The 12,740-nt window shown below is 43.1% G+C and overlaps 1 protein-coding gene across 6 annotated transcripts in view; it reads right to left on the reverse strand.

The window, feature by feature from the left end:
* Positions 1 to 12,740, reverse strand: part of PALM2AKAP2 (PALM2 and AKAP2 fusion) — a 503,536-nt gene that overhangs the window by 198,074 nt on the left and 292,722 nt on the right. For 3 of the 6 annotated variants that reach the window (XM_082469108.1, XM_082469107.1, XM_082469110.1), the window contains 2 exons: positions 11,322 to 11,423; positions 351 to 1,046 (listed from right to left, as the gene is read on the reverse strand). The exons of 1 other annotated variant lie outside the window; for it this stretch is intronic. In XM_082469108.1, the coding sequence (XP_082325234.1) occupies positions 351 to 1,046; positions 11,322 to 11,423 (798 nt within the window). The remainder of the gene's footprint in view (positions 1 to 350; positions 1,047 to 11,321; positions 11,424 to 12,740) is intronic. 2 more of the 6 variants (XM_082469109.1, XM_082469111.1) reach the window with 2 other exon arrangements.

The raw sequence follows: 12,740 nt of genomic DNA on the forward strand, positions 1-12,740 counted from the left end.
GGAAGAGTCCATTCCGATCGAGCAGTAAGGAACCGATTCCCTCTTGAAGACACAAGGAAAGGTTTAGAGGAAAAGCAAGTTCTTGGAAAGAGTGAAGCACACACATGCATGTTGTCTCTGAGCTGAGGAAACTGGAGAAAAAAAAAACGAAAGGGAAAAAAATAAGAGGGATCAAAGCAATCCAACTGCAAGGCAAGGCAGGTGTTTGCTTCCAGTTCACAGTATCGCAGTTAGTGGTACAGGGAGGTCTACGTAAGTGGTGGAGAGCACAAAGGCTGCCCAGAAGAAAAGGGAAGAAAGAAGTGGTCACATGACAACACAGCATTGACAGCGCTTTTTCTTTTGGGTACCTGGGGCTGGCTCCGTGGCCAGGCTCTCTTCCTTCCCTTCGGGGGATGAGGGCTCTGTGGTATCTGAGACGGGTCTCCCGGACACCAGCTCAGCTGCGTTCCCATCAATAGTGGACACATCTGTCACCGTCTTCTCCCTCAGTGACTTCTCATCGTCTTCATCAATGAGGACCAACTCAGCCTTGATGGTTTCATCATAGCCTAGCACCTTCTTCGTCTCTTCTTCATCCTCGATATTTTGGTAGCCCATGAAAATCATGGTGACTGGCTGATCCAAGTTTGCCTCCGGCCCTTCAGTGCTGGGGGCTGGAGCCTGCTGCCCTGGGTTCCCGGAAGTATGATCTTTCCTAGACTTATGGACCATTTCTAACTTGGCTTCTTTGCAGAGCGTATGTTCCTTAGGGTGGCTGAGGTTCCCATCTGCAACCACAGTCCTTTCTGACACGTGCCCTCCTCTTAAGCTTGATTGTCCAGCCTTCTGAATAAGCTCTTCTACATCCTTTGAGCTTAATTTGTGCACTCCGTTTTCTACTATGGTGCCTCCTGAGTGCACCTCATACACTACTTTGGTACCATCATCAAAGACTTTGACTCCTCTCTGATGGACACCCTCTGGGCCAATGGTGGATGTAGAGAGAATCTTGGTCTCTCCTGTTTGTTTGTCTTTCTCCACATTAATTTCCATGGCGTACACAGCTTGAATGAAAACAAGAGAAAGGAAGTGCATGTTACAACAAAAAAAGCCAGTGAATGGTTAATTGCCAAACAGACAAAAAAAAAAGGTGCTGTGCCCTTTCTAGTCTAACTGCCAAGCATCTTGAGTGTTAGAGTGAGTGCAATGTGGACAGAGGTGGTTATATATGTGTTTTAACACAGCAGCTAAATGCACTGGGAAGACACATGTACAGAGTTACCATATCTCAATGGCACCCACACTTCCCAGGAAGATGAGCTAAAATAAGGCCACGAGCGACTGTTGAGATCCAGCGTGACACATTACAGGGAGGCTGACGACATGCAAGTTTACCTTGATCGTGAGCATACCTTAGGCTTATAGACAATTTTAAAGCCCTTGGTTAAGATGTAACCTAGTTCCAAAATCTTAAATCTCTTTTAAAAATTCTTTTACAGAGTATTCTACTGTTTTTTAGACATTTCCCTTTTCTGTAATGAAGATTACACAAAGGGTTTTGCAGGTCGCACATGGCCATCGTCTACTGTACTCTAAAAGAGGATATTTATAAAAATTGAAAGCTATGAAGGGAGTCAGATTATATGCTCTGTAAGCGTCAGTCACTTTGTTAGGTTTCTAAGATAAGAACTAGAAAAAGAACAGACCAGAGGTGGCGTCAACCCACGACACTGGAATTTGAGGACTATCCTCACAGAAAGCCTCTTTCTTCCCCCATGCACGCACCGCCAAGTCCTCGAGATTCTGCCCCATACTTCCCTCCCATCTGCCGCCTTCTTTCTGTGCTACTGCCACCACTCAATCTGAGACACTACTTCCTCTTCCCTAGATATCACAAGAGCTTCTTACCTGGTCTTCCCAGGTCCAATCTTGGCCTCTCCAACTCATCTCAAATCCTGCTGCTGGTCTGAGCTTCCTAAGAACCAGCTCTTTCCTGTCCTGTAGACTTACGTTGACACTCCATACTTTCAAATCTATTACCTCAGAGACTCCCTGTGAGGCACACGGCCTGGATGGGAGGAAACTGGGCCTCAGACCCACTGAGCCAACTGTCCCCAGACACCCTTGCCCTGAACGACCCACAGATACATCAAACTCTGCAGCTGCGAAACTGAATCCATCTTCTCTCAAAAAACTCCCCCGTAGTCTTGGTGTGAAGTAACACCAGCTCCGCTACCTAGTCTTTCAAGCGAGAAGCCTCAGAATCATACCTGATTTTTCCTTTTCTTCCTAATTACCCAGAGTCAAACAACTGCTGAGACTAATTCTATTTCAGATCCATCCCCATGCATCTCCTCACCACTACCTCTATCACTACTGCCTTAGACCAGGCCCTCTTCGGCACAATTACCTGTGTCTGATTTTTAACTGCTACTTCTGTCTTTTCATCGCCAGTGGGCCAAAGGCAGCTGAGGCCCTGTTTTGCATGGCCAGAGGAGCAAAGAATGGTCTTTACATCAAAAAAAAAAAAAAAAGTTAAAAAAAAAAAGGAAGGAAGGAAAGAACTTAAGAAAGAGAAAAGGAAAGAAAGAATTTAAGAAAGAGAAAAGGAAATAAAAAGATATGCAACAGAGACCATACGTGGTCCACAAAGTCTAAAATATTTATGATCTGGCCCTTTACAGAAAAAGTCAGCCGACCCCTGCTAGCCTAGGCTCCACCCTGCCCACAGAGCTACTTTACTTACAAACCCTCTGTTGGCTCCTGTGTCTGTAGAGGGTAAACACCAAACTCCTTAGCTTGGCATGTGATTACCTTTGGCATTTATCTGCAATCTTCCTTTCTTGTCTTGTCTTGTGGCCCCTCTCATCCCACATCCACTCAGGCCATAACAAAGTCCTCACTATTCCCAGGACATCCCCCCATGACTCCTCATCCCTGTCGCCTGCTGTCCCTCTGCCTAGACTGCCTTTTGTCCCTCCTCCACTGGCAGACCCTAGAGTCCTATGTCATACCTCTGCTCATCATGGCCGTTGAGTCCCTACCTCTTTCTGAAGAACTACAAGTGCCCCAACTGTGTTAAAAAGATCCAAACTATCTTTCCAATCACACATTTCATTGCTTCCTTTCCCTCTAGAGCAACCAAAAAACACCATCTCACACCTAACATTTCCTGCTTTTAAGATTCCCTTCTCTTGAAAAGTCCTTCTTTTGAGTTTCTTTATATCCAAATATGACTCATCCATCGATGCCCAGGTCAACAGCGCCCTCTTCCATGAGCTTTCTTTGATTGTCCCATCTCTAAGTCATCCCTCTCTTCTCAAGATTCTCTGAACACTTCTTCTAAACCTCTCTGAAGGCACTTAACACTTTCCACGCAGTAATATAATTATCTGTGGGAATGTTTTATTAGCTCCATAGATTCTTAGGATCCTTGAAGGCTAGTTTTTTGCCTGACATCTTTCTATGATTCCCCCTCCCTCCCAACACCTACCTTAGAACCTTTTGCAGAAAAGGTACCTGCTATACATACTTGTGAAACAGTTGCTACTAACTGAAAAGTCTAATTTGTTGTTTTAATCTAGTCACAAATACTTCATATGACACCAATGAAAAGGTACACACAGTGATTAATGTTTGTACTGGTTAAAAAAAATAGCAACGGTATTATTCCATCTGCTTGTGTAATAAGGTACAATCTGATCACGGTTAACACTTAACTAAAAAGATTTTGAAGCAAAATCTAATGCTCGATTTTTCATTGTGTCTGTTTTGAAAGTTTCACTTGCTCAGCACAAAGATCTTGAGTTTCCTTAAGTGACACAATGGGAGGCCAACCAATATTTGTCATAGAGGTACATGAGATCACACAATGACGGTGATATCAAGAGAGATATCTGTTTCTGTTATTTCCTGATTTTCCACAAAATGTGTTATCAAAGAAATAGAATAGGTATTTAAAATTTTGCATGGGCTCCAAAAGCCTGTTCTTTAAATATTACATTTATATTAAAAAGCACAATTTTGGGTTAAAATCTTATGTCCTATCACTATTAACACACTCATGGGACATATTTATAAATAAGAAAGGTAATAATGACTGTCAGTTATAGATACAACACCGCAAACATCCAGTAATATATGAACTAAATGATACAATGAGCTGCAATCAATACAGAGTATGGAAGAAAATATTTCTGTTTTTATATCCATATCTGATAGGATACAAATTATGAACATAGGAATCTTTAGGGATGTCCCTCTCTCTCTCTGCCCACCAATGAGAATGCTGTCATTTTTGGTCCAATTTTCCCTTTTCTGCCATCCTAATCCCCAACCTCATCTAGTCCTTGCCTGTTCCTAGAATCAGAGACTGGACTGAAAGGAGGGATGACGAGGAGAAAGTCTTTGCTAGAACGGTTAAGTAGATCCATACTATAAAGAGTTGAGAAAGAAGGAGCTGAATGGAAGAGACAGTGAAAGCTGTGCGGGAGGAGGATAGGGAAGGAACATTCTGTGGCCGTGGATGATACTTTGCAGAATTATATGTGGAGGGAAGTAAAGGGAACATAAGTGCTTCTGGGTGGAGATATGAATTGGATCCCTTTTAATATCCTTCAGGAAAAATAGGTAAAGAACAGAGTTTCTTTTTAGTGGGTTTTCTTTTTTTTGTCTGTGATTTTAAGCTGTATTTTTTTAAGTGTGACATGGCTCTGGAACTGAACCACAAGTGACATGGATTCGTTAGGGTTACAGATTAATATTTATATTTATATGTTATATACTGTTCTTTCAATATTTCTAGAATATGAGAGAACACTTTAAGACATTTTTATAATAAAAGAAACCTAGATATGTTATGCCATAAAAGACAACATTCGTTATTTATTTTTTTCCCCCAGATAAGATGTTGGGCTTCAAAGGAACCACAGATTTTTAGCAGGTTTCCTCAGGTTTGGTCTCACATACCTCGTCTGCCTTCACTCTCTTCTCTAGTAAGGGGGAGTCAGGCAAACACTTCGAGAAGCTCTGGTTTACACAAAGGCAATATTTTTGTTTGTTTCCAGATTTATTGAGATATTGTTGACATATAACATATGTAAGTTTAAGATGTACAATGTAATGATTCAATATACATATATACTGCAAAATGATTACCAAAATAAGGTTAGTTAACCCCTTCACCCCCTCACATAATTGCCATTTTTAGGGCTGATAACTTTAAAGTTCTACTCTCTTAAGACAATACTTAGACTTTATGGATACATATATGAGAATGTTATTAGACATTCCCGAAACCACACAGGAAGTGTGAACATTTATCTTAAATGTGTTGTTTATGAATAAGTATTTCTATTTTGCTTCAGTTCTCAGCCAATAATATCCCAAATGTGAACGAGGGTGGATATGAACCACTTATTTTCTTAGGAAAATAAGACTTACATTTTAAAGTCAACATTTTGTTTACGAGGCATGCACACAATTTTTAAAACTCTTCTGCTTTTTACTCCTGCCAAGTAGCGTATACCAAAGACCTCTCCTCTCCCTTATATCATGCCCTCGTCTCTAACCACAAAGAACACTTCTCGAATCTGCCCTTTTCTTTCCTCAAGGCTCCCCATGCCACAGGTACACAGTGATGAGGATTGTAAGGGCTTGTTATCTAAGCTCATCTTATTGAAAAAAAATGAGGAGGGTGGTACTGCTCAGGGGAGGAAACTTTCTGGGGAGCCCTTGAAAGAGATTTTGAAAAAGCCCCATGAACAAAAAGAAAAGTATTAGAGGAAGGACCAGGAGATAGAGAAAAAAGAAAGAAGAAAGTCCAATGGACATTGCAATGATGGGATGACTGAAATCTGGAAGTACGTCTTTATAAAATGATATATTTAATTATTGATTTCCAAATACTATACACTGATGACCATGAGGTTGGAGGACACACAACATGTTTGCTCTTCCTTCCAATAATCGGGTGAGAGAGCAGAGTAGTATCTCCATTTTGTTAATGAAGAATAAGAACCAAAGTGACCAGTTTCTGCAAAGGGATACAAATGGATGACTGCATTGGTGCTGTGACTCTGAGCTCTGTTTGGTTTTCTTGGTTCTTCTCCCCCACAGCTCTCTCACCAATAGAAGGGCCACCTTGAAGAAGCAGAGACACACTAACAGGGATCGATAATCCCAGTTTCTAGGTTCTGAAAAGACCCAGGTACCGGCAAGAGTGGGAGGCCCCCAGGGAAGATACCTGTTCACCGCAGGGCTCAGAGAGAGGGTCTGAGGAGCAGAGAATGGTTGATTCCGGGTCAAACCTACCGCCCTAGCTCTTCACACTCTCTTGTTCCCTGTCACCTTCAGCCTGGGCAAACAGAGAGCAGCTGTAAGGGCTCTAAGGAGCCCAGGGAAGAAGAAACAACAGCACCTGACACAAGTAAGGAGAGGGGGGCACCAACTGGCATGATTCCATTTCAGGATCGAGACAAGAGCACAAAAGACAGGACTCTGCGCTCCGTAAGGACAGAACCATTCAATCACTGTTAAATTTGTCAACCCAGGCTGCTCCCAGCTCACTTCCTTTGACTCACTGTGACCAGTGGGCAGAAGAATAAGGCTGAGGGTCCACGTGTAAAGTATAAAAAGTCACGCCCCGCTGTCATCAGTCCGTAAGATGGGAGGTGTCGGGGAAGGGAGAAAGATAGTAAGTCTGAATTCCTATTCAAGTCACATCCTAATTTGGGGCCTCATTTTTCCCATTTGTACAATGAAGAGTATCCAGCTTTTTTTTTTTTAATTGAAGTATAGTTGATTTACAATGTTGTGTTAGTTTCGGGTGAACAGCAAAGTCATTCAGTTATACAAATACATATATATACATATATACACATATATATGTGTGTGTGTATATATATATGTGTGTGTGTATATATATATATATATATATATGGTATCCAGCTTTGATATTCCATGGTGCCATTAAGAGCCTGTGTGGCTTGTGAGTCAGTGATGTGTCAAGTACTAGACGAGGGTGATAGACAGCCCGACCAGGACCACCACCCAGCAGTGAGATCACCCCAATATAATGATCATCAAGTAGCTGGCTTTATACATGGAATGTGGAAGAGAAACAATGCACATGCTTGGCTTACTGAATGAACATACATATGTACAGTCTTACCCCTCTGAGTATATGATTGTACATATACATTTACGTTCACTCCTTCTCTTGAGGTTGGAGATATAAAATTGGCATTGTGATGTCAATAACAACGAAAATGAGGACATTCATTCAGAGTGGATCCTCCCTCTCATCCCAGAGGGCAATCTCTAACTTCAAAAACCAGTAATCAAACATTTCTTCGAATCAACTGTTTTCCCAAGACACTGTGGTCTCAACAAAAATAAGTCAGCAAGGGCATGGCGCTGAAGGACAAAAAAGGCCAAAGCCAATTCTCATATCGACTTTGCTTCAGTCTTTTTGGTCAAGAAGAGCAGTTTTCAGCCTGAAAAGTGCCAGAAAGAAATTGCTAAGAGGTCGTTGAAACCCAGATGAGTAGAGAAGATTGGAAAATGATAAAGCACCCAGGGATACAAATGCTGTCAGTGCTTTCGGCCCTGGGCTCCAGTTCCCGTACCAATGAATTTGTCTCAAGGATTTTACATACCAGGAAAGGCGCTGGAGGCAGTGACTCAAAGTTCTCATTTTCAAAAATGAGAAGAAAGGAATTCCATAAACTACATAGAAACAGCTTGACATCATGGCTGGCTGAATTCTAGAGTTAATTTTCAAAGAGCAGAAGCTAGGCACATTCATCTCATTTTCTTTTTTCTTCAAGGTCTCTAGGCAGATTAGGCAAATGCCAGAGATACAGCATATCTGGATCATCAGAAAGTCCCTATGTCCTTAAGTTGTCAAGACAGAAACACGTGCCTTGAATATCAGGACAATTGCCAGAACCTGTCACTGGTTGAAGGGCCATGCCCCATAGGTGCCGAGTGAGGATTCCCAAGGGCCAGGAGATCCCTAACGGTGAGCTGCAGGCCTCTGACTTTGGTTCCAACTGTTCAATGTCTTTATCAGGGAAATGATGATAAATAATGCAAGTGTGCTTTTCAGATCTGAGATGATAATAAACTGAGAGGAAAAGTTAGTGTCTTCGGAGCCACAATCGCAAGCCGTAAAAATCCAGACAACAGAGAAGACAGTTTTCTCCTTTCAAAACGGTTAAACCCTTTATTCAAATGAAATCTGATGCAGAAATACAATATGGAAACACAGGCGCCGGGGAGCTGCTGTGCTTGAAATGGGAGAGAACACAAGGGACCTGACTGCCAAGTCCCCTCATCTCAACCCCTCCCCACCTTCTGGAGGCTCCTCAGTGACCCCAGGCCCCCCGACACTCCCGAGGGACACTTTAACAAGAAGAAATTTAATAGTCATATGAAATCTACCAAGCGCTGACAGGTGCATAGCTCCTCCTTACTTTTGCCTCTCGAGATTAGAAATAAAGGATTTTGTGTGTTCTTCTGCACGTGATAAGGCGAAGCGGTATGTGTGCAGCTGTGGGGAACAGACCGCTCGTTGCCACTGAAATGACTCTGGAGTGATGAGTCCACTGGACAAAGGAAAGGAGGCCCAGTAGTGGCACATGTCACGTACCTCTGAGGCTTTACCTTAGAGCCTGAAGCTGGAAGGCTGTGATGGCAACCAAGTGAGTCACATGGTCTGTGGCATCAAGCCCTGCTCTGTGGGCTGACCGGCTCAGCCCAGAGTGCACGCGCTCGGCAGCTCTGAGCCTGGTACTTCAGAGACAAAGCGGGGAGCGTTCAGAGAGGAGGGACAGGCATGGAAGAGGGTGTCAAAGCAACCTCATCACCTCAGGACCAGCTGAAGAGACCGGGGCTGTGGGTATTAAGGGGATGGAAAGTGAGGACCTGGGAAAGACAGGACGTGACCGCCATTTTCAACTACTTACAGGGAAATCAGAACTTAGGTTTGTTCTGAGGGGCTCCAGAGGGCAGGATAAGGACCAATGGGTAGAAGATGAAAGCAGCAGACTAATGACAGTTCCATCAGAGGAAGAACTTCCCAATTGTCAGAACCAATTATAGACAGAATGGGCCACCTGGAGGGAGACCCAGTCTCATGGTGGGTGACTGTGGGTTTCGAGGGCCTCTTTGCAGGGTTTCTATCCCCCGGATTCCATGCTTGAATGAGGGATTGGAATAGATGCTTCCTGAATCTGCAAAGCAATGATTCTAAATAAATTCCCATTTATACAGAATCTAAAACCTCCCAAACTCCAAACAATCAGATATTTGTCATAATACTGAGTAATGACCGGTGACATTTATTAAAATGGCCCTAAGATTGCGCAAATTTCCAAAAGGACGTTCCTAAAGCAAGATGGATTATATCTAGGAGAAAGAATTCCATTAATGGTGAGTGCCATTAATTTGCATGCCATTCATGCTCTGAGTAGTCACTGTTAGCCATAAGTGACAATTAATCTGGATGCTCTACTTCAAAAACAGCCTGGACAAAGCAGTTAACCACATCAAAGGCAATTCCTTTCAAGACTCTGCGTCTGTGTATTTCCACAATAGATACATTTATGCAAATTAGTTCTTACCTAATAAACAAAAGTACATGTAAGCTTATGTTTTAGAAGATTTTGAGCACATAAGACTTCTTTAAAAATGCCTTTGCTATTTGGATCTTTATGTTTTTACAGTATCTTTGAAGATGAAGGATACTAGCTTGTAATAGTATGTGTATTCTTATGCACACGGCACTACAATCCCAGCAACAGAACACTCTCGAACTTTACATTGCTTGTCTACGAATCCTTTCCATATCTCTTAAAAATTAGTCCCCACACGCTGCCCCTACCCCCCCTCCATGAGCCGATCCATTACTTGGGTCATATTGCATGTCCCGTGAGGTGCAGAAACATGTGGAAAGGGGCTGCAAAGCTGTTTACGCACAGCTATTGGGAACTACCAACACTCTAATAACAAGCAGGGAGGTATGTGACTTTTGAAGAGTTATTATCCCCAGTTGATCTCAGACGTGCATTTTGGAGCATTTAAAAGAATCCACAGCTTAATCACTGCCAATGGTTCCTTTGTAGCATGACTGTAGGCTGCAAGTTCTGGCTTATCCTTTAACTATACGGGGATCCGCTGACCTGGCCTGGGTTTGACCAGACACAATTTACAGTCCTCCCCAACACCCCCAACCCCAACTCTTGAACCCTGTGAGTCTGTATGTAAAAGTAACATGATGCTAAGATGTTTACAGAGACACTCGGTAGATACTGAAATTTAGCCAGTGCGCCTGACTATGTCAATACTTACTTGCCCTCTTATTTTACTTTTATGTTAAAATAAGGAGGGACTATTTGCTTCATAAAATATTCAGGTTGGCCTGTATAAAGGATTTCCTCTGACTTAACGGTCCATGATTATTCTGTCTTATAAAAGGTGTCCTTAGGTGACTTATTTTAAACATAAATTTACCTAGATTATGTAAAGCATAATCTGATGTTCAGATTCAAGTTCACCTACATCGTCACGAACTGTACAACCCTGGCAGTTCATTTTTCCATTCCACCCCGGCCCTCAGTGCAATTCTGTGAAGAGCAAAAAGATCGGTATAGAGATTTATTGTTCACGGCCATCCAGTTCTGATTTCTGAGGCACGCTCGCATTGAACAGAGGAAAGCAGAGCTCTCTATAGGCTTTACACTCACAAGTGTATTATTTTCTAAAATCCACAACTGTGAGAAACATTAGCAAGAAACATATACTCTTTAAGTTGCTCCTTTTATTTCCCAAATATACCACAGTAGTTGAGAAATAACTGCAGAAACGGGAAGACTTGAGAATATATATGTTCACAGCATACAAACAGCTCGATTCCCAAAGGATTCCAGCAACATACTCATACACTTTGAAAATACTTTCCCTCCAGCTTCCCGGCAGAGCTCATTTGATCTTGCACTATTCCAATATGGAAAATAAAAATCCCGGGAGGCAGAGCGCAAATGAACTTTAAGGATGAGGACAGCTATAAGGTCCACAAACACAAGACAGACTCTTCTGAAGTGGAAGAAAAGGGTTTCTGATTTTCTCAACACTCCCTCCCCTTTGGTCCTCAGACACCCAGCAGGGCCCAGTGCCTGCCCGGCGCGGCCACTGTAAATTCTACATCTGAAGCTGTGCTGAGGACAGGGTCCCCCTTATGTAAGGATATCTGGGCATCACTCATTACTAAAGCTCAGAGAAACGCAAGCCCCATGGTCAGTCCTGGCATCAAAACCAAATAGCTCCCCAGGACTTACCAGCTGCTCTGCTGGTTCCGTCCTGCCCAGGTGACGGTTGTGCTGTTCGTGAACAGGGGATTGGCAGGTCGGGGAGCTGGGAGGAAATGTGATTTACTGCATCTGGTAGCAGAGAACAGGGAATACAATTAGGCACAGTGTTGGGAGGCCCAATGGGTTCACTGCCGAGACAGCAGCTTGTCTGCCCTACATAATGGACCACAGAGGCGGCCACTGCAACAGAGGATCAGGGTAAACAAAGACCAGCATTTGCCCAGTGACTGGTATTCAGTAGAGTAGCTGAGGTAGGAGAGATCCTGGCCAGAGAGCTCAAGCCCCAGGACAGCTCTATGTATTAAAAGATTTCACCAGAAAGCTCTAGATTCTAAGAGTACAATGAGTTCAGGGGGCAAAAAAAAAAAAAAAAGAGAGATGGACTAGTGAGAGTCATTATAAATTTGGTGGAACTGGCCAAATGTGGGACCTCAAACTAGAAACGTGCTTTAAGCAGAACTGGAAAATAGATTTGGGGCTCTTTCCTTAAACTGGAAATATAGCTTTATGTGCCTGATTCATGCAGAAGACTAATTTTGTAGGCATTTAAAAAAAAATTCCAGAATTTATCCCACAATTTCAGTACTTCTGACTGGTGTTTCAGCTAGAAAATCCTGAGATTCCAAATAACAGCACCCAGTGAACTCACCATGAGCTCAGCTGCAAGAAATGAGGCCGTGCAACAGAGGAAGACCAGCTCTGCTTGGGAAAATACCTTGAAAGCCCATTTAGGGAGATGGAGGGCACAGAAGTCAACAGGCATGCCGAAGTATTAGGGGAGAGGCAGAAACCACTGATGTGAAACAAGGAGAAGAATCTGTATATCCCCCAGAGAGAAGTGGGAAAGTGAAGGAACATTCTAGAAAGCTGGGCTCTAGGTGATGTGATTCCTTCATTGTGTCACGGCCACATCCCAAAATCCTGGAATGTCAATCACTCGTCAATGATCACATTTACCTGCTTACCACATACCTCCACTGAATGGCCCATAGTCACCTCACGCTCAACATGTCCAAAATGGAACTCTCATCTTTGCTCATCTGCTGCTTCTCCTGTACAATGTACCTCAGCTCATTGGCACCATAATTCACCCAGGATCCTGGGTGGTGTCCTTAACTCCCCCTCCCAGTGGCCAGTTAGTCCCTAGCCTCTACCCACTTCCCACATCCGTCCTGTCCTGTGTATCCCCATCGATACCGCCTTAGTTCTGGCAGGTTTTTCTCTCTTAAATTTCATGCAGGAGAGGACCGCGAACAGACACCAGATTAGGATTAGTTCAGTTATATGCCGACTAGACCACTGCTGACTCACGTGTGTCTGAATAACCCAGAATATACTGACATTGGACCATCATGTTCTTAGGGTAAAGAACACACTCTGTGGGAG

Source organism: Balaenoptera physalus, assembly GCF_965194825.1.
Source record: "Balaenoptera physalus genome assembly, chromosome: 7".
NCBI classification, from domain to species: domain Eukaryota; kingdom Metazoa; phylum Chordata; class Mammalia; order Artiodactyla; family Balaenopteridae; genus Balaenoptera; species Balaenoptera physalus.